This window comes from Podarcis raffonei, chromosome 11 (genome assembly GCF_027172205.1).
Source record: "Podarcis raffonei isolate rPodRaf1 chromosome 11, rPodRaf1.pri, whole genome shotgun sequence".
NCBI classification, from domain to species: Eukaryota; Metazoa; Chordata; class Lepidosauria; order Squamata; family Lacertidae; genus Podarcis; species Podarcis raffonei.
In genome coordinates, this window is record NC_070612.1 from 62,878,582 (window position 1) to 62,905,201 (window position 26,620).

The following is a 26,620-nucleotide window of genomic DNA, read 5'->3' on the forward strand; positions in this document are numbered from 1 at the left end:
ATCTCTCTGTCAGAGTATGATACTGTAAAGGACGGGTAAAGAGGACATTACTTGTGCCCTTTGTCATGCCATGACACAATATAATTCTTCCACCAGAGTCATTGGGTACAATTTTTTTCTTACTTGTAAAAGATGTCAACACTTTCTCGGGATATTCAGACAATCCAATTACCAGGAGCAGGTGCTTGCAGGAGGATGCATCTTAATTACTATTTGGAAATTTGGGTGATGGTGTTCCAGGAAAAGCTGTTCCGTGTCACCTCCCAAATTCTCTCCCCACAGAGGTGTCTATAGTGTCTTCATTGTACAGCCTTTGTAATATGCTGAACACACACCTCTGTACCCTGGCCTTTGACAGCTGAGATGACCTACGCTGTATTTTTGGTATGTTAAGTATTGGCTTTACTTGCTTTCAAATTGCATCATTGTTTTGTAGTAATCTTCCATGAGACTTAATGGTGAAAGGCAGGTTAAGAAATCCTAAAATAAATGAAAATTAGATGAAAATGTGAACTTGCACTAGATATGGCAGAGATTTCTGGGATTAATTGGGCTAGCATTTGGTTTCCATGGAGAAATTCCCCTGGTGTGAAGCACTAGAGTTTCCCCCGCAAAAGACTAAGTTTAATTTATAGTTTGCTTGAGCTGCCTCTGATCGCATGCACTTGAGTTGTGATCTTTGTTCAGAGTGAAACAGAAATGCACGTGCAGAGTTCCAACTGAACGCATATTCGTTGGTTTTTCTTCCAGGCCTTCTCCAATTCACTGAGATTTTAACATAGTGTCTTAGTGTGTCTGAGTGCCTTACTTAACATAGTGTCTGAGTGCCTTACTCAAGTCTTCCTTTTTGCCTCATGTGTCAGTAATTTATTTAGACTGTCAGACTGCTGGCAGCATTTTGTGATTAATTCTGTGGTGTTATCTGCACGGCTTAATAATTCATACCTGTCTAATTTTAATAATGTAATGTGAAGAGAGTTGGTCTCAAGGATCTCCCACCACCCATTTACAACTCTGCTTGTGGGTCAAAGCGGTTGGGCAAGTTTAATGGGGAGATTTCCTACAGTTGGGAAGATCTGATGCACTTGGCTGGTGAGCCTTTGCATCACTCAAGAAAGGGCATGTTCATCTACCTCAGTTTTCCCTTTTCTTGTGGTGGATGATGTCACCAAGCTGTTTGTGAAGAAGCTGCAGGTATAGACTGAGAGACAGGCACAGAGAGTGGTGGAGCTCTCAGACAGAAATCTGATCTTCCTGATGGCTTCCCTAGAAATCTGGTGTGGAGCAGTGAATTTGGGACACCTGTTGGAGTGAAGCAGTAGCAACACCTGCACTCAAGCTGTATATAACGAATCGTGTAATTGCAGAGCTGGAAGGGACCCCGATGGTAATGGAATCCTTCTATGGAGCTTTTAAAGCAGAGGTTGGGTGGCCATCTGTCAAGTATGATCTAGATGAGATTTCTGCATTGCAGGGGTTTGGACTAGATGACCCTCAGGGTCCCAATCTCTTAACAGTACTTTGTTGATTCATTGCAATTGCATTTTAAAATTGCCATAAATCAGGCTGGGGGGGGGGAGAGATAAGGACCACATGAAAACACTATAATGGAATGTTCTATCATTACTGAAACCAGGATCCTTTGTAAATAAAGTAATTATTGAGTGAGTGAAAGTGTGTGAGTGAACGATGGCCATTCAGCAGAAATGTGGAAATTGTGGAAGCAATTATAGAATTGTAACAGTTGGAAGGGACCCAAGAGTCATGTAGTCCAACCCCTGTCCAATTAGAGTTGGACGCCATGGACCACAGCACAGGAAACCACTACTGAAGACTTTCAGAATTCTGAACAGTTTCACTGCAGTTACAGCTTTTGTTTGTGGGTTATGTTTATATAATTTGGTAATTCTGAAATTGTTTTTTGCTAAATGAGCAAATGGATGTAGAATGCATTTTAAAAAGAGAATGCTGCCAGTAAACAACACTGAACAAATATTTAATCTAGGATCAAAAGTGGGGTTTTCTTCTAAGTAGACAGGTTTGCATAACATCTGTATAATAATGCATTAGACTACATCCAGCACAAGTCACAGGGGACGAAATCCCACTGAATGCTGAGGGACTTGTTTCTAGGGTAGCAGTGTCTCTGTTTCTCTTTTTTCTTTCCAGTTGTCAACTTCAGTTCCTGAGATTTCTGTATTTGCATTATGCAATATTATTTATTTATTTAAAGGCCTCATGAATATGCATTTTAGTGGGAATTTTTCCAAATATGCAAATTCTTTCAAGCCATCTTCTATAACACACCACACTTTTGTATTTTGGTTTTCACTAATATATGCTGCTGTTATTATTACTACTAATACTATTATTATTATCATCATTATTTTCTGTACCCCAATGCCAAAATAGGTTTTTAAAGTGATTTACAAAGTATAACAACCAGTATTGCAATACTTCAGGTATAAACATCTTGAAACATATCGGGGGCAGGCCCTGAAGGCCTGAGCTAGGAGGAGAGGAGGAAAGGGAAGAGCACAAGTGGTTGGCAGGCTGATCTCCACTGGCAAAACTGCTGCTGCTGCCATGCGGGGAGAGCGGAGGCATCAGCTGTGAAAAGGACACTGGGCTGGTGCTTGGAAATAGTTGGGGTAGGAGAAAGAAAAGGGACCCGCTTGGCCATGGGCCTGAGCGAGCTCCTTGTGGAAAGGAAGCAGACAAGGGCCTGTGTGTTGTCCTGCCGGGGTTTGCCTTGCTCCTACTCACCTGTTCGTCGCCAGCGGCAACCAGTGCCAGAGAGGCAAGTACACTGTGCCCGCTACATTGGCTCTGCTAGGTGCCTGGGAGAGGCTGCGCGCGGCTAAGCAAGAAGCCAGGACAGCAAGCGGGATCGCAGCGCAGTGATCCTGCTTGTGTCCTGGCTTATGGGATAGCCGCACGCAGCCTCTTCCTGGCAGCGGGATGAAGGCTCCTGTTGCCCGGGAGAGGCTGCGCGCGGCTTAGGCTCCCCCAAGAGCCGTGCTCCCTTTAAAGAGAACGTGGAGTGTGCGCGTGGCTCTTTAAAGGGAGCGCTGAGCAGAGCCTCCTGCCTGCATTCGCTCCATAAGACTCTCACACATTTCCCCTTACTTTTTAGGAGGGGAAAAGTGCATCTTATAGAGTGAAAAATACGGTATATCTCCCTTGTGCAGCACTTTATGTTGGATGGTGAGGGCTGGGCCATAGGGTGTGCCTAGGAACACTGTTGCAGATATGTTTTGCAGTGTTTTAATGGACCCCTAATTTTGTATGTTATGTCTTTTTATTATTCGTTTTGCAAATCGCTTTGGGATTTGCTAAATTCCTTATACAGTGGTATCTCGAGTTACAAATGCCTCAGGTTACAAACGCTTCCGGTTACAAACTCTGCTAACCTGGAAGAGTTACCTTGAGTTGAGAACTTTGCCCCAGGATGAGAACGGAAATCATATGCTGGTGGCGCAGCGGCAGCAAGAGGCCCCATTAGCGAAAGCATGCCTCTACTTAAGAACAGTTTGAGATTAAGAACGGACCTCCGGAACGAATTAAGTTCGTAACTAGAGGTACCACTGTATTTGCTAATCACCAACCAAAGTAAAGGACACCTTCCAGGGGGTACAGAGCCAGCCCTCCCGCTGCTTAGGTTTGGACTAGGAGATGGCCTCAAACCTGAATCCTGTAGCCCAATAGGGCACAGCAGGTATAAACTAGCAGCAAGGAAGAAAAATGCCTTCTGCTTCTCCTTTTGCCATCTCAGTTGACCAGAGAAGCACCACAGGGCTCCTCTGACAGACTGGCTAGAATCCCAAACAGAAGCACTCTTAGGGACCAGGAGCTTGTGGCTGTCCATAAGAACGTACAGAGAGTCTGCTGATCCAGGCCAACGGCCCATCCTATTCTCACAGTGGCCAACCGATGCCCGTGGGAAGCCTGCAGCAGGACTTGAGCAAAAGAGGCGTCTCCCCACAGTGGTTTCCAGTAACTGTTATTCAGAGGCCTTACTGCTTCCAACCTGCCATATACTGTTGGTCCAAACTCTCATCATCACTGACCATTGGGCATGCTGGCTGGGGCTGATGGCAGTTGGAACCCAACACTTGGAGGGCCACAGATGCTCCATCCCTGACCTTTTAACGATAGATTTCTGGTTGTTTCATGTAGTATTTGCAGTGGAGCCAGTGTGGCATAGTGGTTAGAGTGTTGGACTAGGACGTGGGCCATTGGGGTTCAAATCCCATGAAGCTCATTGAGTGACCTTGGGCCAGTTGCTCACTGCCAGTCTAGCCTACATCACAGGGTTGTTGTGAGGGTAAAATGGGGAGGAGGCGATTAAGTGCAGTGGTACCTCGGGTTACAAACGCTTCAGGTTACATACGCTTCAGGTTACAGACTCCGCTAACCCATAAATAATGCTTCAGGTTAAGAACTTTGCTTCAGGATGAGAACAGAAATCGTGCTCCAGCAGCGCAGCAGCAGCAGGAGGTCCCATTAGCTAAAGTGGTGCTTCAGGTAAAGAACAGTTTCAGGTTAAGAACGGACCTCCGGAACGAATTAAGTACTTAACCCGAGGTACCACTGTACACCATCTTCAGCTCCTTGGAAGAAAGATGGGATGTAAATGTAAATAATGCTAATGCAACCTTCATCGGTCATTCACACCATCAAGAAGTGCATCAGGCATATGATAAAGTGCAGCGTTGTTTTTCTGGATTGCAGGGTAATGCTTCCAGAGACAGGCTTATGGCAATCAGACTAATTCAAGTCTCGATATCGGGCACAGCAGTGTTATAAGTGGGGCGTGGGGGGGGGAAGTACTTTGCTGTTGCGTGTGAGCATAACTTACACCCAGATCAGGCATGCAGCCAAGACTTTCCACATCCCTTGACTGATTTTTACTAAGTAGTTCATGAGTTGTCTAAATACATGGGATTTACAAAACCGCTTATAAAATATTTGTTAAAATAATTCAAGGCTTCTCTGAACCTCTTGTCCCCTTCTCACCCTGAGCTTCCACTCACACCCTGCCTGTTTCCCTGAAACAGAGTTGAAGTGCAGCTAGGCAAATCTAAGCATCCAGATCATGAACCAAGACCATAAAACCTGAAAGTTGACCTATTTTTATTTAGATTAGTTTAGCTTTTGTTGTAAACAAATCTCTTGGAAGTGTTCAGCACATACTGTGCCCTCTATGCACTGGATACAAAAAAATCAGGAAGAAGGAGTTAGATAAATTTGCTATAAATTGTTGTGGTGTTTTGGGAGCTTAATCTGAAACCAAGCTGGATTTGGGTTGGTGTCTGGTAATTTCTCTCTCTTACATCATGGATGTTGGCAAATTGGATTTTTAAAAGGCAAAATAATATTAGAATTTGAGTTGTCAGAGATGCACAAGGGAAAATATTTCAATGCTCAAGAACCTGGCAAAGTCTTTTATTAACACTATTGCCTAAGGGTAAAGGTAAAGGTAAAGGACCCCTGGACAGTTAAGTCCATTCAGAGGTGACTATGGGGTTGCGGCGCTCATCTCGCTTTCAGGCCGAAGGAGCCAGCGTTTGTCCACAGACAGCTTTCCAGGTCATGGGGCCAGCAGGACTAAACCACTACTAGCGCACAGAGGATCATGACAGAAACCAGAGCACACAGAAATGCAGTTTTCCTTTCCACCGCAGCAGTACCTGTTTATCTACTTGCACTGGCGTGCTTTCGAACTGCTGGGTTCGTAAGAGCTGGGACAGAGCAACGGGCGCTCACCCCATTGTGGGGATTCGAACCACTGACCTTCTGATCAGCAAGCCCAAGAGGCTCAGTGGTTTAGTCCACAGCACTACCCGTGTCCCTTTTACCTTACTATTGCCTAATGCAAGTCTGCCATGGCCTTTGGCTAGAACAATAAACTTATGAACTGATATTTAGAATGCTGATGTGTTTTTAGTTTATTGCTAGCTTATACTTTTTCTGAATGTTTTTTTTTTTAACTAATAAACTTGCTGTTTTATTCCTTTGTAAACTGTGTTGAGGTTTTCTACAATCAACCAGTCTATAAATTTTATGAAATAAACAAATGCCTGTCATGGTTTGGTGAAGAATGGAATATAGAGCTTGGCAACAGAGGAGCCCTGGTCCATCTGTCTCTTCACTGACTGGGTTTCAGACAGACCTCTCTCCCAGGCCTTCCTGGAGATGCTGGGGACTGAACCCACTGAACTGTGGCCCTTCCCCAGTCCAACTGTATGGAACAATATGCATATCTGTAGATTTGTGTCATTTGCCTCACTTTTCAGACACTCAGCAAATATTTCAGTGGGTCCTATGGAGATTTCAGGTGACCTAGCAGCCCTAAGGTGGGGCATGGCTCAAAGGTGTATGTGTGTCAGGGGTTCCTTGAATTTTTAAATGATTTTTAAAGCTATCTGGATTATAAAGTTATTCCCCATAGTAGGCAGAGGGTAATCTTGAACTTTCATTCATTTTCAAGAATTCCACCTGCTGATAGGGTAGAATTTCTCTGAGAAGTTTCTCTCTGTGATTGTCATTACTAAATTGGAACCAAAGGTTTTTAATCTTTTAAAAAAACACACATGACCACTATTAAGTGATAGCCAGCACCATCTGTTCAATGTAAAAATGTAAAAAAGCTGCCAGGTATTAATATTGTGTCAAGCAAGTGGAGATGAGTTCTGTCAGTTCAGCATTTCTTCCTTATCTCACTCAATTCATCTGCTATTAGGAAGGCTGTGAGCTTTCTTCATATCTCTAGGCATGGGTTAGTGTAAGTGAATTCTAAACTTTAGAGTTTAGGTCAGCACAGATTAATCTGCAATGTTCTGAGATAAGGAAGGAAATAATTGTGCAAACTGATCTCATGCACAATATTAATGCCAACTGTGTTCGGTCCTACAACATGTGCTAATAGCTACACAAAGGTATCTCCTATGTGCGGTACTAGTTATTGCAGATAGTTATTTTTGCCTCCCAAAGTATCTGTTTGAGGTTTAATATTTCTTTTCAGTCCCAGAAATCTTGGATTGAAGGTGTCTTCTGTAAAAGAGAGTGTGCAAAAATTGTGCCAAGTTCCAAAGATCATCACAGGTACTTTGTTTTGCTTTGTTTTGGTTGAATTGTACAAACAAGAAGAAGATAAAAATACAATTAAAAACTTCTAATTCACACTTTAACAATGTCAGTTTTCCTTGAATAAATATAGGCCCTTCCAGCTGCTACAAACATGAATATGGTCTAGTTAACTTCAGCCATATTTTCATTTTGAATTTGAGGCTCTTTATCATGTTTCCCTTAAAATGGCAGTCATACTTTGTACAGTATCATTTATTTGTTTTCTGACATGTTTATCCTACCTTTCTTCCATCATGGAACCCTCTCTGACAGAGCCAGACCTGCTCAGCTTCAGTAAGGTGTTGGCCTCATGTCGCTTCAAACATTTATCCAGGGCACTGCAGGCAACATATTTCCAGTGTGGAACCCACAACCCATGAGTATCATAAGAACCACCCAGAGAGGGGCTGTGACCGCTGCCCAGTCTGCTCACCCCCCCACCTAGCAACGCCTTTGCCACCCCTTCTTCCCACACACCTGGCCAACTTCCCCTCCCTCTACATCTTACCCAGTTTCACCCAATCAATTCATTGACTGCTTTGAAATATACAATACAGGTGATTTTGACAGGGATAGATGTAGTACTGATTATTAATTATTTAAATCAGTGTAGCATGCATATTTAGGAAGTCAAAGTTAGAAACAGTGGCTCTGTGTGGTTTTTTTTTTTACTAACCTTGAAGTTGCTGTCTTGAACCATTACATTTTTGCATTAGAACCTTTCAGTAAGTTACCGACAATGTTGTCCAGGTAAGACATTGTGTAAAAAGTGTTACTCAGGTTTTTTGTGACAATGGTGCAATGGTCTGCCTTTTTGAAGCCTAACTTTCTTTTTTTGCAAATTTAACTGTACAACATACTGCTGTTTTTAACTTCTTTTTCAGATGTCCCGCAAGATGCCAAGTGTGCCAGAACTTAATTCGGTAAGACCTCATGTGATTTGGGACTGTATTTTTTAAAATAAAGAATGGGTGTGAAATATTCCTAACCAAGGATGTGTCCTTATATAAATGGTTGTCTGCATTTCAGTCAGCTGCTGGAGGATTTACTAGAAATCCTGCTGCGGTCAATAAACTAGATGTGGCATCCAGAGACTTCCATGCACAGCTGGTGCCTCCTGTTGGATATGGGAAGACAAAGAAACAAAAAGAGAGTGCAAGCAGGGAGCTATGCCTACATATTAGAGAAGGTTTGGTGTGAAGGGATAAATTCTTGGTGCTTCCAGGTGGAGGCTGTATGTTGCAAACCATAGCTTAGTGCTAAAGCATCAGCTTTGCATTCAGAATGTCCCAGGTTTAATCCCCAGTATCTTCTGGTCAATTTGGGAGAGATACTGACCTGAAACTCCTCCAGAGGTCCTGATTCCAATGGAATATCCTCACACCTGCTATAAACACTTAAAAATAACAGGAGGATATATTATTCACATCTAGTTATATTGTCCACCTGTCCTTCATAACAAAACAGCTGTGAAAAGCTGCAGGCATCCAGATTATGCTCTTCTATGCATATATATTTGAAAAATTGGCACATTTTCTCTGTCTTATCCTTCCATTCAATCTGAGTTTTCCAGTTAGAAATCTCTTGATTGATAATTTAAGATGCTAACAGGAGCCTTAACCTGCAATTTGCTTATAATTTTAACAAAATATTTGTACAGTGCAAGGTGTTTGGGTTGTTCAGCATTTCTGTAAAACTTGAGAAATGTCTTACAGCATTCTAGTACAATGCATCAATGTGAGCTAGTCACTGTTTATATGTAGTAGCTCAGAAATGCATTTAATTAATTTATGCCAAAGTTATGAGTTTTTTTTGGTCTTTTTTAAAAGGTGTTGTTGTGGACGGCTAATTGGTGACCATCCTGGGATTGATTGTTGCTGGCCCATCTGTCGGTCTGCACAAGAAGTAGAGAACAGGGAATGGTGTGTCCAAAGGGACACAAAGACAAGTCCAACTGATGCATTTGGTACTATCAATTTTCAAGACAGTGATCACACTTACCATGCCAAGGTGCGTACACACTTTGAAACAGGGCTGTAATAAAATAACTTTCTCAGTTATTTAGCATAAAAACAACTAATAGTGCTAAACATAAAACTGCTGGTGTTAGATAAAAATCCAGTATAAGTTGGTATGAGTTTGTTCCACGCTATCTCATAATTTGATGACTACAATATCAAGAGATATCATGCATGTGTCTAAAATATCAAGTACCACCATCACATATAATAGAGTGCTTCTAACAACTTCCATCATCTCTGGCATAAAACTTTTGAAATTAAAGGAGTGAACATATTCACCTCTGAATGATGAGACAAAAAGATAAGCACACATGAGTTACTCAGCTATACATTAAGTGATAGTGTACTTTAGTTCCTCACCATAATCAATGGATTTTTGTTCCTGTGTTTGAAAGTACCATTATGCTATTTTTGTGTGTGCGTTTTACTGTGATGGTTTTGAAAACAGGCCAATTTAAAAAGTTGGAAATGTTTGAACTTTTGGAGCTTTCAACAAATTGATGAGGTTAGGACTAAGATGATATCTCCTCCCTATAAAATATATGCTACCTTTTCTCTCTGCGTAGTTCTAACTACAGTTTATTTTTTCAGTATATTAGAACTTCTTATGATACCAAAGTGGACCAATTGTTGCAACTCATGGTGAAAGAATGGCAGATGGAATTGCCCAAACTGGTCATTTCTGTTCATGGTGGCATCCAGAACTTCAAACTTCCATCTAAACTTAAGCAGCTTTTGAGCAAAGGCTTGGTCAAAGCTGCTGAGACCACAGGAGCATGGATACTAACAGAAGGCATCAACACTGGTACAGTAAACTCTTTTGAAATGTCATGTTCTCTCTGAGGAACATAGAAACACAGAAAATTGCCTTATACTGAGTTGGACCTTAGAATTGTCTAGATTATTGAGGATTTTAGGTAGGATTTCCGCCCATTCTGCATGAAGATGCCAAGAACTGTGCCTGGATCCTTTGTATGCAGAGCATATGCTGTACCACTGAGTTAGGCCTCCTCTCATAGCTTTGGTTTCTCAGATGACAGGCAGGTTGTGGCTGGTTAGCTTCTTAGAGCTGCCAGTGTGCAGTTTGACCCTTCTGTGCCTTGGTCATGTGGAATATTTGGATCTGTGTAGTTTGTTGTGGTTTCTGGGAATTTTGCTTTCTGAGGGGTCTCCTGACAACCTGTGATCTTACTATAAAATTTTTATAAATTTAGTAAATAATCATGATATAATAATAACAACTCTCAGCACCCTTAACAAACTACAGTTCCCAAAATTATTTTGGGGAAGCCATGACTGTTAATAGTGTAAGTGCATAGTGTGGATGGAATAACTATGTGGTTGAAAAATACCGTATTGTGTTATTCAAGAAATACAGCTCACAATTTTGTGGAGAAGTCCCACAAATACAACATTTTTCTATGGTAGTCTAGTTGTATGTAACTCCACCATGTTCTTAGGCTATGAGCTATTTCCTTTTTGTAGTTTGGATGTGATGTAAATTTCTTATTTATTTCTGTCAGTTTGCATTTCTTGGTACAGAAAGTATTGATCTGATGTTTAGAGATCTTTTCTATTCGAATTAATTCAAGAGGGTTCTGGAAGCTTCTCTGTGTCAAAGAAACAAGCAGAAAGTTCGTGATGTTTGGGTTATTCCTTCAGAGAAGCTGAGTACAGCTGGCTTCAACTGTTCTGTTATCTCTTCTGTCAAGGTCATGCTGACTAGAATAGTAAGGCCAGAAGGAGCCTGGGTTTGACTCTCCTTCTGTCTCTCCTTCTGGTGTGGTGTTTTGTATATAGTGTGAAGTTTTGGTCTTATTATAAGTTATTGTAAGTTTAAGTCTGCTGCAACTGGACTTCTTATGGATGGTGTCAATTTGTGACCATTATGCTCATTTGCCTTCAGTAGCAGTAAAGCTCTGCTGGATGAAATACAATTGCCTCTGGTCTATTGTTTGGGAATCCCACAACGTGTTTAAGTTTTTAACTTGCTAACTATACGCTGGAGTTCTGCTCTGGATCAATACTGAGTAGAATCTATCACAATTTCATGTCTAGACCGCCTTTCATCTAAGTAGATTACAAGGCAATGCACAAAGAATTATATGCTGTGAGGGCAAGATGCCAACTGTTTTGTAATATTAATGATGGTGATAATATTTCTAGGTGTGTCTAAGCATGTGGGAGATGCCTTGAAACTCCATGCCTCTCAGTACTTAAGAAAGATCTTGGCTGTTGGAATCCCCCCTTGGGGGATCATTGAGAACCAGAGGGACCTCATTGGAAAAGATGTGAGTTAATGAATGTTCTTTGTTTTCTTGTTTTAAGTGCACTCTTTCCCTCAGTCCCAAAGCCTGCATAGTAGGGGTTTGCCTGTAGGGAAGGGCTCTTTCGCATGTACAAACTTGCATCTCCAGCAAAAAGGGTGCTTTATGCAATTATTCTTGTTGCCGATCGAAAGGTCGGCAGTTTGAATCCCCGCGGCAGGGTGCGCTCCCGTTGCTCGGTCCCAGCGCCTGCCAACCTAGCAGTTCGAAAGCACCCCCAGGTGCAAGTAGATAAATAGGGACCGCTTACTGGCGGGAAGGTAAACGGCGTTTCCGTGTGCTGCGCTGGCTCGCCAGATGCAGCTTGTCACGCTGGCCATGTGACCCGGAAGTGTCTCCGGACAGCGCTGGCCCCCGGCCTCTTGAGTGAGATGGGCGCACAACCCCAGAGTCTGTCAAGACTGGCCCGTACGGGCAGGGGTACCTTTACCTTTACCTTTAACTTGCCATCAGATGCAAATATGTAATTTATGCAATGCTGATATATATGGATATTAGTGGCAATGGGAAAGAAACTATTGTATGGATTACCTCATATCTAAGGTGCTTCCCAGATGGGTGTTTATTGTGGAAATCTATGCCATTTTTTCACAGTACCTATATGATGACATAAGCATCAAAATGCCAACTATATTCCTCCCCCCATTTCATCTAGACTGACCCTTTCCTGAAAACAACCTGATGTTTAAAAAAGCCTATTTGTTACCTGTTTGCAATATCTGAATGACCTGTTTTCAAAATTAAGCCCCTGTTTGGCTTAATTAACACAAGGGGGGAATTCAACATCGTGCTGAGAAGATTGTTTCATCAGTGCAAGCATTTCATGCAATGATCTCCCCTCTTCTACCCTTGTGCACTGTTTAGGGAAGTTTCCTCAAGCCAGTTGGAGGGGGGGAGCCGGGGGGGGGAGCCTCCACTGTGCTTCTGTTGCACTGTTCACTATTGAACTGGCTTCTGCTAGTAGCACTCATTAGTTGAATCTGGCCCACTTTTACTTGTTGTAGACCCATTGAAATTAATTGACCTAACTTAACCATTCTTATTAATTCCAGTGAGTCTACTCTGAGCAAAAGGTAGTTAAATACCACCCATAACCCTGTTGTACTTCAGGAAGGGTACCATTATTCTGCTATTTGGAGACTGGATTGGTGATGATGTAAAAGCAGTGCTCTTTTTCTAAAAAAATATTTAGGGGTACTCTCATTTTCCTACTCATTTTGAAATACTGCCCCTCAATGAGGCCAAACTTAGATTCACAAAATGTTTAGGGGTGTGCGTACCCCTGCGTCCCCCCAGAAAAAAAAGCACTGTGTAAAAGAGAGTTGTTTTTAAAATAGCAATGACTAAGGACCTCAGGTCTTCTGCCTTATAGAATATCTATGAGTACAAGGATTATTAGAGAATACTTTGCAAATATATCAAGAGCTGATGCCATGACTTCTTGTGAAATAAAGCAAATTATTTCTCTATTAGGCAATAAAAATGTCTAAATCAGGCAGATGTCCCACCCTCTTCCCAAATGAGAATGCTATAGTATTTTGGTGGGGCTGTTTTGTTTTGCTTTTACCTGGATTCTCCTCAGGTAGTGTGCCTGTATCAGACCCTGAGCAACCCTCTCAGCAAGCTGAGCACCCTGAACAGCATGCATTCCCATTTCATACTGGCTGATGATGGCACAGTGGGCAAATACGGCAATGAGATGAAACTCAGGAGGAATCTAGAAAAATACCTGTCACTCCAGAAAATACACTCTAGTAAGTTCTCCTGGTTCTGGGTTCACTTTGTAAGAAGCTTCTTATCTCAGGCACCACTGACAGCTGGCTTTGCACTAAGAGAAGAGAAGTAACTTCTCCTGGATACCAGCATGTCATGTTTTCCCTACAGGAAATTGGTGCCTGGAACGTATCTTAAATCTGTTTTACAAATCTTTAGGGAGAAGCACAGTGGAAGCTTTTTGCACTCTCATTCAGTATGATTTACTGTGACCATTGACCATGGTGTATTGTGATAGGTGAATGTTGCCAATTAAAATTAAAGTTAAAAAATAAGGCTTAATTAATTGGCAATTGTTTTGATAGATTTTCTTATGTCCCGATTCATTGAGTAGTACATTTTTTATTAAAAAAATAATACTGCAGTTTTAATACTTAGTTCCAGCCACCTGTAGCTTTTAGAATACATCATTTCTTCTCTGTCACACTTCCATCTTCTAAGTTCTCCTTCTAAAAAGGAAAAACTAATAATGCTTTTTGCTTCAGAATTATTAATGTTTTACTCACATGCATGTTCATACAAATGTAATCAGTGAAATTAATAATTGAGGAAAACATTTAATTGACTATTAAAAAACAAAACAGGCAATAGCCCTACTTTTTGTCTTGTGATTTTTAAAAATCTTGATGGGTACAAAAGTGGGTTATTATATGCACTGTGGATCTCTGTCCTGTTAACATTTTCAATGTGGTTTGAAATAGGAATGGGACAAGGAGTGCCCTTAGTTGGGCTGCTGGTGGAAGGTGGTCCAAATGAGATCCTGACCGTGTGGGAATATGTGAGGGACAAGCCGGCTGTCCCTGTAGTAGTTTATGAGGGAACTGGGCGAGCGGCCGACCTTCTCGCTTTCACCCATAAGCACACAGCAGACATGACGTGAGTACTTGCAGCTTGCAGCATTTACTTGCACTTGCCACTTCATTGCAAAAGATGCCTTTAATCAAACAAGGCTATAGCTAAGAAATCTTGGTGTTTTTTAAAAAACAAAAAACATGGTTTAATAAGATTGTCTCTGAACCTCGTTGAGTGTCAGGTAAGCATCTCAACTTCTCACTCTGGAGAAAGGAAAGAAGAATTGCTCAGCCTTTTTCTAGGCCTTTCCCCAGGACCTTTCTGGCCCTGCTGCTGGTCCTTTCATCTGCTGTAGCATAGTATTCTACTAAATTTTACTCAGGCTAGACCCATTTAAATTAATGGCCCTAACTTAGTCATGTTAATTAATTTCAATGGGTCTTCTCTGAGTAAAACTCACTGGATAACACCTGTTATCTCTTTATCATACCTACCAAATTTGCTTCCTGTACTACTAGCTAGTCACTTCCTTATTTTATTTATTGACTGGTGGGGAGTACTGGGAATATGTACTTGGCAAATGATGAAGCTTCTGGTCACCACCGTTTTCTTTTTTGTGTCCTCACAGGGTGGTTCTAGAGAAGTAGCTGAAGTGGTGCAATTGGTAGTGAAACTGGGATGGTGGTCAAAGTATGATTCTGATGCTCTACAAGTGTTGTAGGGTGCATATTCTGAATAGCCCTATTTTTCAAGATTTAACTGTCTAATACTTCCAGCCCAGTTTCACCAACTTCAGCATATTTCTTACCATTCAGAGATGTTTCTCTTAATCTAGATTGGACATTTTCACTGTTGAAATTGTACTGCTCATATTAACGTTTGACAGTACTATTTATAAGCTATTATTCTAAACCACAGAGCCTAGGGCTTGCCGATCAGAAGGTCTGTGGTTTGAATCCCCGCGATGGGGTGAGCTCCCGTTGCTCGGTCCCTGCTCCTGCCAACCTAGCAGTTCGAAAGCACGTCAAAGTGCAAGTAGATAAATAGGTACCGCTCCGGCGGGAAGGTAAACGGCGTTTCCGTGCGCTGCTCTGGTTTCGCCAGAAATGTCTTAGTCATGCTGGCCACATGACATGGAAAAACTGTCTGCGGACAAACACCGGCTCCCTCGGCCTGTAAAGCGAGATGAGTGCTGCAACCCCAGAGTCGTCTGCGACTGGACTTAACTGTCAGGGGTCCTTTACCGTTACCTTTTTTATTATTTTGGTGCTTTTACAGTGGAAATCTGGCAGCCCATCATCCAGATCAACCACTAGTTGACCCATCATTGCCTTGGGTTCATCCTATTGGTCCTTTTAAACTCTTCTTCCTCCACAAACTATGCATATGTCAACAACAGTAAGTGGGACAGAGGCAACAGAATTTAGCCATCAGCCAAACTACTTGCCAATCACGGTTGTACGGTGCTGATTGACTGTTACTTAGGTGGAATGCCTATAACCAACTAAGTATGTGTAAAGTAACCATTCTAAATTGAACCCTTTATTCTTTTTGTGGACATGCCTTGACTTCAGTTGTTTAGGGGTGATGTTCCAGTCACTATATAGTGCAAGGGTAGACTCAGCGATGCCCTCCATATTTTGGTGGACTCCAGCTCCCATAATCCCTGACCATTGTCCAACAGGTTGGTGCTGATGGGAGTTGTAGTCCAATAACATCTGGAGGGCACATACATTGGCTGCCCTTGTGCAGGGGACAAGCGGTACAAATAAAGAGATGGGGGAAGCTTTTTGTGTTACAAATTTGTTGAAAAATATTTACAGTATTACAGTAACAGACAATAAGTATCTATTGGTGAAATAATAATTATCTTTTGTACATACGTTTCTTTCTCAGGAATTTGAGCCCTCAGCTTAAGGAAGAGATATTATTAATGATTCAGAACACCTTCAGTTTGGGGCAGAAACAGTCCCACCACTTATTTAAAATGTTAATGGAGTGCATGGAACACAGGGATTCTGTAAGTATGATAAATTCATGAAATTCTTTTCATTAATCTCATTCTCTAGAGTGCCATTGAATTTTGACTTGGGTTCAGAAGCTGTTCCACTAAATTAATCATGTTTAGAAAAATGATTGCAGGTCACAGTTTACTGCCTATCCTTTGCCCACCATGTGCAATAGTCCTGAATTGTCTGGTGGTTTTCTCTCTTCTCTTAGTAAAATGTTTTGTTATTTTGACAGATAACCATATTTGATGCAGAGTCGGATGAGCATCAGGACATTGATTTGGCAATCCTGACTGCACTCTTAAAAGGTACATTCATATAATAATTTCTGCCTCTTTCTTCAAAGTCATAGCAATGCATATGAATTACTTTTGAAGTAGAAGAGGAAAAACATTTTGTATAAAATCTAAAAGAATAATTTCCTTTTTGTAGGAACAAATATGTCTGCTCCAGATCAGCTAAATCTGGCACTGGCCTGGAACAGACTGGACATTGCTAAGAAGCATATATTGATTTATGGACAGCACTGGAAGGTAGTTTTCACATTTATTTTCCACATATTATGGACAAACATTTACAGTTGTGCTGCCTGTACTTATATGTCTTATTGTGTTTAAGGAGAATATTGAATTGGAGTTTGCTCACCAGCATTGAAATGCAAATAACTCCGAGAAATTGCAAAAGTTATGAAGAAAACAATTATTTCTCCCCCTTTCTTTACATTTCCTGCACTTGTTTGAAGGTTGGGTCCCTGGAACAAGCAATGCTTGATGCTCTGGTGATGGATCGGGTAGAATTTGTGAAGTTGCTAATAGAACATGGAGTGAATCTGCACCGTTTTCTTACCATAACCCGATTGGAAGAACTGTACAATACTGTGAGTGCCTGGAATTCCAATGCTGAATACATTTTGCTTAAATATGTATCTACTTTGCTAATATTCAGAGGTAGTTCCAATGGAACAATAGGTCGTTTCTGCATTTTTGCATGGATGTTTGAACTTGTAGCATAGAATCCAAAAAGCTGTTATAAGTATGCCTAGGTGGGTCCCCCCCCCCGAACTTGTTGCATAGTTCTGGTCATAGGTCTTGGTGAGCGGCTGTTGTGTAGGTGCATGTCTTGTTGTATATGCTCCTGCAGAACTGCCTGTCAGGATGGCTTTATCTTAGATGGATGAACGGTCAGATGAATCAAGCTACAAAGTAACGTCATCTTCTGTTCTTCCTCTTTTATCTGTTGATCTATTTGTTTCATTGAAAAGAGAGCAGATAATGTTGTTTTCGATTTGTTATTCAAGACTGTTTGCAGCTTCCTTCATCGTCACAGCAGAGGCCTTGCTGTGAATATGCTGACGCTTCTGCAACAATGAATCATTCAGAATCTGCTCCCCATCACATCCCTCATAAAACTGGGACACCTGAAATCTAAAATGGATGTCAGTATACATTCTGAAAGTTTGGAATGATAGAGATTTCGGATGGGGGCAGATCTGGGTGCACCAAACATATTCCAGAACAGTTTGGAAATTTCACCCTATTCGTGTAATGTAGTATTCTACAATATATTAAAAATAAATAACCCTTCAGTGCCTTGGTCCTCGGGTTTTGCTCTTTTGGAAGTATCGGATGCATTATGACAAAGTGCTTTTCCTTCCACAAGTGTAACACTAACTGACAATCTGTTTAATTTTCTATTAGAGGAATGGCAGAAAATGTAAAGGGCAGGTCGCAATGCCCCAAAGGCCAGTTTAAAATCTATGAGGGAGGCATGCAGGATAAGACAGCGAGGATAAAAGAGAGACTGTTCCTCTTGTAGTCTCACAGCCTCCACCTCTTGCCCAATCTATATAAACCAAAAAAGAAGCAGTTTAGCAGGCAGGAGGCTCATTTGAAGATAGTGATTGGTTGGTTGATAGACAGTTCTGTTGTGATCATGGGCCGGAAATACAGCTGAAGAATGTGCTTTCTCTTTTTAAATACAGCTTTCTTCAGCCCAAGACTTAAACAAAATTAGCTGTTAATAAATATTAATGTACTAGCTGTCCTGTTTCTTAATCTTCTTTCATATACAGTGAAAGTTTCTTTCTTTTAATTTAGTCACTGTGTTCTTGTCATTCTTCTTTTAACATTCCAGAAACAAGGGCCAACAAATCATCTTCTGCGTCATCTTGTTTCTGACGTGAAACAGGTAATCTACATTCTGAAGAATGATGAGCTAGAACTCCTTTAGATGGTGGTTTTTGCCACGATCACAACTTAATCACCACTTGCTATATGCTGTTTTATAGTATAGGGCCTGTATGATCAACTTGGGAGCTGTGCTTATCCAATTAGCCTGACCAGACTAGCAGCAACTTCAAAAATGTTAGGAATAGCAACAGACACCCATGCTAAGTAGAACTTGAACTGTTTTCTTCTTCTTTGGTGAACACTTGTAGCTGAGTAAGATTGTCTTCCATGAACACAGTCTTAACAGTGAGTCCGTAAGTGACTGTGGAGGCCGATTCTGGATCCACAAGTCCTTCCACAGTGGGGACACAGGTTTTTAGGTGGGAGTTGATTAGAGCTGCTATCAGTGGGATATATGTCATCTGGGCACAGCCAGTCAATATGATAAAGATGTTGAAGGAAAAACATCATATGTTTAAATATGGACAATCTGAGGAACGTGATATTGGCTAATAAGTGGCTCAAGCTATTAAACTATTCTCCTGTACATTTATTTAGTAGCTCAGATTATAAAGTCTTTGTGAAGGATTCTTGATACGTGCTCTAAAGCACTATTAATATGCTTAAGTATGATTGTTATATAAAATGTCAAATATTTGTGTTACAGAGTACTCTTCCTGTGGATTATAAAATATCTCTGATTGATATTGGATTGGTAATAGAATACTTGATTGGTGGAGCTTATCAGAGCAGCTACACAAGAAAGCATTTCCGAGTTCTGTACAATAGCCTTTACAGGAAACGTGAGGTAAACTCAGTAAACTGGTCACAGCTACTTCCATCAGTAAGAGCTTATGGCAGGCACCCCCAAACTCGGCACTCCAACTGCTTTGGGACTACAACTCCCATCACATCATCCCTAGCTAACAGGACCAGTGGTCAGGGATGATGGGAATTGTAGTCCCAAAACATCTGGAGGGCCAAGTTTGGGGATGCCTGTTTTAGGGGAAATAGTTTAACGTGTATATGTTATTACAGTTTGGCTATTTAGTAAGGAGTCAGAATTGAAATACAAAAAATGTGTTTCCACATTCAGTGAAGCATCATATTAACAGATAATAAACTAGAGTAATAAATAATAGAAAAATGGCCAATTTAACAATAATTTAGCCAATTTATCTTTTTATCTGAGATGTAATTGTTAAATAGAATTGTGGGGATCAATATTTATTGTGTCTTCACTGGATATAATGCTTGTTTACAAAATAAGGCAGTATTTGAACTTTCTACTTCTCATCTCTTGACATCATTTTAATACATTCTGATGCCTGTCTAATAGAATGCAATTTTCTCACCTTGTGCATTTGTGAGCCCAGAAAAGCCTTTCAGTATCACGTGGGATGTTGACTCAGGGCCCTTGAGGGCCCTTGCTTCCTATTTAGAGGAAACTATTTTTCCATTTATCATTGTGAGCTCATGCTACTGAGCAGTGGTGGCTCCTCGTAGTACTGTGTTCGCCAGGAATCAGGATGGGATAGGTTGACGTGGCAACGGAGCGGTCAGGGGCATGTCGCATTGGCAGCAATAGCCCTGCAGGTGTGCACACACCAGCGGGACTGCCGACCCTATGTTCCCCTGACATTGTAACAGCCTGCTGGATCAGACCAGTGGCCCATCTAGTCCAGCATTCTGTTCTCACAGTGGCCAACCAGATCCCTGTGGAAAACCTACAAGCAGGGCCTGCTGTGGTTTCCGGCAACTGGCCTTCAAAAGCATTGCTGCTTCTGACCATGGAGGCAGAGAATAGCCATGTGTTGAGATGTTGGATGCCAGCTGCCAACAGTGCAAGCCAGCATGGCCAATCATCCAACAATATCTGGAGTGCCACAGGTTCCCCTTGTCTACTTTAAGTGGAAGAGAAAATTATAAACCTCTGTTACTGTGTTTTGGTAAACATTATCATGACGATCTGGATCTCATTTGTCTCTTTCTCTTTGTTTCATGGAACCAGAGAGTTGTCTCCAGCTTGATGCAGAACTTCTCCCTTCATCAGAATAATCATATGAGGAGTAGGAATGGATCTGATGGAAACACCTCACATTCCCAGTTCATTCGAACAGCACAGCCATACAAATACAAAGTACTGTGTTTCTTTGCTTGCTTATGCAATTTGATAGAAAACCAGTAGGCTGAAAAATCATGTTTGCTCACTCCAGTGGGTTTATACACGTGTGAGAGGCAGATTCAATGGCTAAAGTAAATTGTTTCTTTTTCAGGGCTTGAATCAGACAAAAATTAAGAAGCACAGTTGGTTCCCTATAATCCCCTTGGAGATAATGGTTTATTCTGTGTTATGAGGGGTGGTTGAAAAATTTGAAAGTGAATGACTGTAGGTCAATGGGTTTCTAATACAAATTTAGATGTGTGTTCCTTAGAGTTTTTCAGAAACTCTGAGAGGCCACTTTCTCCATTCTCCACTGTCCAACAATCCAGAGCAAGACTTGTCAGCAGCATCTTCTCTAGATGTGTGTCATACATCTCTAGATTTGTTCCTCTTTAAGGGAAGGGCAAAGAGACCTTCCTTCTCCTTGTTCCGAATAAGGCAGCGTGTTCAATCAGTTTTGGACCCAAGGCAATTGAACAAACATTTAAAAAGAAATTCAAATGGAGGGCCATTCTGGCCAATGGCGATGGGAAAGGCCATGGCTCACTGGTAGAGCACATGTGAGTTCAGTTCCTGGCATCTTGAGGTAGGGCTTGAGAGACGGCTGTCTGAAGCTCTTGTCAGTCAGTGTGGACAATATTGAGCTATCTGGATCAAGGATCTGACCTATTAAATCTTGTCAGAATTTTCTGCTTTTCTATATAATAGAACACAAAATTGATATTAATAGTTGCATTCTGTTATATGGAGCTTTGAGTATATTATTTCATATGGAATGTGGTTCCTTTTGTGGATTTGTGATTCTGTATTTATCATAGCTGTCATTTAATATAGTTAATAATTCTTTTGGATAATAACCCTATAACTCAGAAATTTGGTTTGAATTAAGCAAATTGTGCATAGAGGTGATAGACTTTGAGTAACTTTTTATTTATTAACTTGCAGCAAAAAACAGCTGTTCTTCACAAGACTAGAAAGAAGCTAAAGGATGAATTTACTGTCTCTGATGACCAACAATCAGTTGGGTTTATATACCCATATAATGATCTCTTGGTTTGGGCAGTATTGATGAAAAGGCAGAAGATGGCCATGTTCTTTTGGCAGCATGGAAAGGAAGCCATGGTCAAGGCTGTGGTGGCTTGCAAACTCTACAGAGCAATGGCACATGAAGCTAAGCAAAGCAACATGGAGGATGACACGTCAGAAGAGCTGAAGAAGTATTCAAAGTAGGGATTCTCCCTTCACTTCAGATAATACAGATCTACAGTGCTTAGAATGGTTAGACATTTTTCTCTCCATCACCTAAGATTATATAATGGGCTTCCCATGGGCATTTAGTTGACCACCGCCAGAAAAGAGTGTTGGACTAGGTGGGCCTTTGGCCTCATCCAGCAGGACTCTTCTTCTGTTCTTAACATTAGAGCTGGTGACAGCTGAAGGGTATCCTTTAGCTTAGCAGGCAAAGGAGGAGAATAGTTTTTAAAAGGCTGATCTGAGCTGAAAGGTACATTTTCTTGAAGGAGTACATTTCCTAATAATAATAATAATAATAATAATAATAATAATAATAATAATAGTTATGCCCCGCCCATCTGGCTGGGTTTCCCAGTAATGAAAAGAAAATTGGTGAGAAATACTGACAAGCCAGTATTCCATCTAATGTATAATTTTCTGTGCCTCCATTTTTTATTAGAAAAAACACCATTATTTCAACATCTCCAGTTTCCATCATTTTGTTATCAAGTTCATTAGTCCTGTATTATCAGGTGATTTATTCCAATGATGATCTACTTCTACTGCCAGGATCCTCACGTCTATCACGTTTGTCTTACCTATTTTTATGCCATTATTTGCCCCATTGGGCACATCAAGAAAAGGCAGAAATTCCAAACAGAACTTTTAGTTTAACAGAAATTCCATGTAGCTGACACGGAACATTCCCAAGAAGGATCTTGTGTGCTTTCCAGTTTAAGAACATAGTCCATTTGAAGCAATATAATTTTTGTCATGCATGTTTACTTGAATTTTTTTAATGGGTTTTGTATCTTATTATTTTGATTCCTGATATTGTGTGTGTGTGTAACATTAGAAAAATATTTTTAGTAATATTGTTAGGAAAGTTTTTTAACTCTATTGTAACTGACATAACTGAGCTGAGATAAATATTGTTAAAGTTGCTTATCAATGCTCATTATTCCATTTTCAGAAATATAGATGTTATCAGCTAAATACTGTTGCATAAATATTGGCCAATATATTTTTGAATTATTTTTACAATATTATTTTATTTATTTCATTTATGTCTTCTGCTTGAAGGTCAGCTATTTATGATTTCAGTATATTTTACATTCATTTTAAAGTTCTTTTTAGAATGTATGTCATTTGTTTTAGTGCCAAAGTCAAAATACTGTAAGCTCCATTGAACAGTGGAAATTACTTCTAAGTAAGCAGGCATAGAATTGTGCTTACAGAATTTTGCTGTAAGGAGTTCAGCAGGTTTCATAGCCCAAATCCATTAAATCCAAAATCCATTAAAATCATCAGGCGTTTTGCTATAGATGTACAGATGTGGGTCTAAGATAAGTGGAAGAATTTCTGGATTACCAGAAGAATTTCTCAGAATGATGGGCTTATTTGAAACAATGGCTGCAGTCCTAAGCACACATTGACTTGGAGAAATTCCTCCTGGAGTCCACGGTTTGGACCAGGCTGTTCCTATGAGAGGCGCTTAATACAAGTCACACTGCTTGCCTCTGTTATTTGTGCTCAGTCCGTACTCTAAGACTGGCAACATTTCCCCCCCACCTGGCTTTTCTTTTGCTGTCATAGTGAGTTTGGGCAGCTGGCTCTAGATGTGCTGGATAATGCTTTCAAACAGAATGAGCAGATGGCCATGAAACTGCTAACATACGAGCTGAAGAACTGGAGTAACTCCACGTGCCTGAAGCTGGCCGTGTCAGTGGTATTGCGACCCTTTGTATCTCACACGTGCACACAGATGCTGTTGACTGATATGTGGATGGGACGCCTGAAAATGAGAAAGAACTCCTGGTTTAAGGTACAGCATCTCTCAGCAGCCCCTTATCCTGCGTGCCAATAGCAGGGCTGGGTGGTTTTATAATCATCTTGTGCTGTCACTGCATGACAGCTCCTCTCATTCAAGTTCAATGGGCTTGTTGAGAGGAGACTCTCAAAGATCAGGCGTGAGGATAACTTAGGTGCACTGTCCTGGCTTGGATTGTGCAAATAGTGCAGCCTGCATTAGGTCTGCTGTTGTCCTTTGCTCCAGTCACAAAAGATGTTGTGCTCTCTCCACCATCGCTCTTGTTCACCACTCAGTGTATTCATGCATGGCAAATGCAACTGATGAACTGTGGGAGCAAGAACACGGCCAGAAGCAGTTCCTGAGAGCCCTTCAGCACTTTCCCAGCCACCCCACTTTCCGTCCCCTGGGAAAGCTCATTTAGCACAATGCAAGACAGTCTGTTGAGTGAGTTGGAGATCAGCACTGTTGAACTCAGGATATGAGGGCAGTACATGAATCACAGACAGGATGCACTGAAAGTGCATGTGTGAACCCCCCCCCCCCCGGAAATACCTATTGAAGGGATGGTATCATTAAATAAAGAAATCTTAGTTAAGCAGACATATTCTTCCAGAGTCCCATATGGACATGCTTTGTCAAATAGTTGTAGAAAATTGTGTCATATCTCTGGTCACAAAAGGGAAAAAAATTATAGGACAGAAACTGCGTAATCCATCTGTCACAACAAACAGATGGATAAGGATTATTGAGGGTGGGGGAAGAGAATTGCTGAGGCAGAGGAAGCAAACTCCTCCTTGAATAGCTCCTAGAAGACACTCCTCTATGTTTCTCAAGAAGTCAGCTGCTTATTATCTCTGCAAGTGTCACCTCCTAGGCCTGCTGTAGGGAAGAGTGTACCTTGCACTCTTGAAACCCATAAAAAGGAGTACGGAATATTCCTTCCCACGGAAGCACCTTAGTTCCTTTTCTGCCAAAGCAAACACAGATTTAAAGTCTCCTACCTTTAATTACATTGTAATAGCTTTCAAAGTCAACAATTGCTCCCGTGTCTTCCACATTTGTGTGCAGTACAAGGAGGTAGAGATTTAGAATAGTTTTCTTTCCCAAGCCATAGTTTTCAAGGGAGCTGCATCACCATGTCAGTCTGCTGGGAAAGAGAAAATGGCTGGCTGACTGGCCAGCGGAGGGAAAAGGTTGTTCTGGCTGAAGGACGTGCAAGCAAGATTGCGTGTGTGTGTGTGTGTGTGTGGCTTGAGGCTTAATTTGACCTAGCAACTCCCCCCTTGGTTGCTTGCCCCACTTTTGCTTGCTTATTGCTTATGCTACTTTCCATTTGGGAGCTCTTTCTGTTTGCCACACATATGGATTATATTTCTCTGAATCTCCTCTATGATGTCCTGAATTTTCTAAGTATTGGCATGTGTGCACATGTATGCATGCACTGCTTATGACTTTATTGGACCTGGCATGCGCAAGTGTAGTGTTAACAGTTGCACATTTTACCACAGAAGTGGATTGTACTTTCACTGTCGATATTGTGCTGACTAAAGGAATATTGTGTTTTGAATCTTGCTATATGATCTACTTGTTGTTTACTGGCATTTATTCCTGCCTTGGTAACAGCAACAATTCTGCACATCATGTGGCTGGTTTAAAATGAGAATTTAGACGAAAGCTACTGATGAATTGTGGAGTCTTCTTACTAAATACAAGGAGAGTTTCCCCATGGATGAGGAGCCACGCCCTTTGTTTCTGCGGCTCTCATACTTCCTGATCATGCTTTCCCTGCTCACATCTGTGTGTGGCAGCTGTGGGGACCAGGAGGGGTTGGTGGGCCTTTGGCTTCATCATGCTATTGCCTGCACATTTTCCTTCTCTGGAAGTCAAATGGGTCAAGCTCAGGGTGAAAAGATTTGGGAATCACAGATTGATTCCTGACTATAGTAGAGAGGTTGGACCCAAGATTTGGGATGATACCAACATAATGGTGTGGATGCTTCCAATTTTCCCCCCAATGGAAATCTCAAGAAGTAAGCATATGTTCTGGCTTAAAAAAAAAAAATCAGGACCAGAACATATGCTTAAAAACTCCCAATCCCTCCCAAATATTCTCTGCCTTGGCAAGAGGGCAGTGTTTCATAGCCCACTGGTTGCCCTGGAAGCTATCCAACAGCGCTGGGAACTTGGGCCAAGGTATGCTCACCTGTCCATCACTTGATGCTATGTGATGCCAGGCATAGGTGCAGGGCAGATAAAGCTGTGGCTTCCAGCTGGTCCAAATTCAAGCCATGACTTTCTTTTGCAGCTGTGGGTTAAATTCGACACCTTTCCATGCTACGTTCACCAGGGGTTGGGCATACTTGGGAGGTCCTGATTACTCCTGAGTTCACCCAGCCACTTCCAAAAACAGGACAACAGAGTAAGGCACCCGATTCAGAGGGTAGAATTGGGAAGACACTCCAACTGCACGCTTGATTCCTCCTTTGCATCAATGGCTTGAATTTCTTTTTTTCTTGTTTTGGTTTAGAGCAACTAGGAGGAACTTTGGGCAGTGAAGCAGAGGGAATGGTTGGGCAGGATGAGAGAGAGACTCACTTTTTGTAGGCATCAGCCACCGCTGCCTTCCTCTTTGTTAGTCTCATACAAAGGCTAGTGATAGGATCAAATGCAATCTTACCAAGTGCCTCCTGCTCCTGCAGGTGATCCTAAGCATTCTTCTGCCTCCTACCATCTTGATGCTGGAGTTTAAAAGCAAGGCTGAAATGTCTCACGTACCTCAGTCGCAGGAGTTCCACCAGTTCACATGGTATCATGGTGATCCTAACACTTCCAGTGTTAAAGACAACATCTCATTGGTTAGTATGGTACCAGGTTTAGATTTCATTTTTCCTAAATGTGGAACATATAGCTTTTTAATTCTAAACGTTTAGTTCTATAATGTGGTAGATGCTAGAAAAGTGCAGAACTAGACTCTGATGCTGTTAGGCAGGGCTAAGCATTTGCTTTCCCATATATATCATTGACATTACAAGTACTGTGCTAGACCATTAATTGACATAGCTTGGTGCTATTTAGGATGACTGACAATAGGTCTCTAGGGTTTTGGAAAGGGCTGGGAATAGATCCTGGGATTCTCTGCATGGATAGCATATGCTCTTTCCCTGGGATAGGATGCTAGAAGGAAAATTT

General features: G+C 41.4%; 1 protein-coding gene across 5 annotated transcripts in view; it reads left to right on the forward strand.

Moving 5' to 3' along the window:
* TRPM6 (transient receptor potential cation channel subfamily M member 6) overlaps positions 1-26,620 on the forward strand; it is a 92,092-nt gene that overhangs the window by 9,773 nt on the left and 55,699 nt on the right. For 3 of the 5 annotated variants that reach the window (XM_053409150.1, XM_053409151.1, XM_053409149.1), the window contains exons 2-18: positions 7,028-7,107; positions 8,016-8,054; positions 8,961-9,141; positions 9,744-9,957; positions 11,319-11,443; positions 13,062-13,233; positions 13,954-14,128; positions 15,941-16,064; positions 16,289-16,361; positions 16,486-16,586; positions 16,796-16,930; positions 18,187-18,240; positions 18,889-19,029; positions 20,233-20,361; positions 21,331-21,611; positions 23,215-23,443; positions 26,131-26,286. In XM_053409150.1, the coding sequence (XP_053265125.1) occupies positions 7,028-7,107; positions 8,016-8,054; positions 8,961-9,141; positions 9,744-9,957; positions 11,319-11,443; positions 13,062-13,233; positions 13,954-14,128; positions 15,941-16,064; positions 16,289-16,361; positions 16,486-16,586; positions 16,796-16,930; positions 18,187-18,240; positions 18,889-19,029; positions 20,233-20,361; positions 21,331-21,611; positions 23,215-23,443; positions 26,131-26,286 (2,409 nt within the window). Of the gene's footprint in view, positions 1-7,027; positions 7,108-8,015; positions 8,055-8,960; positions 9,142-9,743; positions 9,958-11,318; positions 11,444-13,061; positions 13,234-13,953; positions 14,129-15,940; positions 16,065-16,288; positions 16,362-16,485; positions 16,587-16,795; positions 16,931-18,186; positions 18,241-18,888; positions 19,030-20,232; positions 20,362-21,330; positions 21,664-23,214; positions 23,444-26,130; positions 26,287-26,620 lie in introns of those variants that run through there. The other 2 variants (XM_053409154.1, XM_053409153.1) reach the window with 2 other exon arrangements.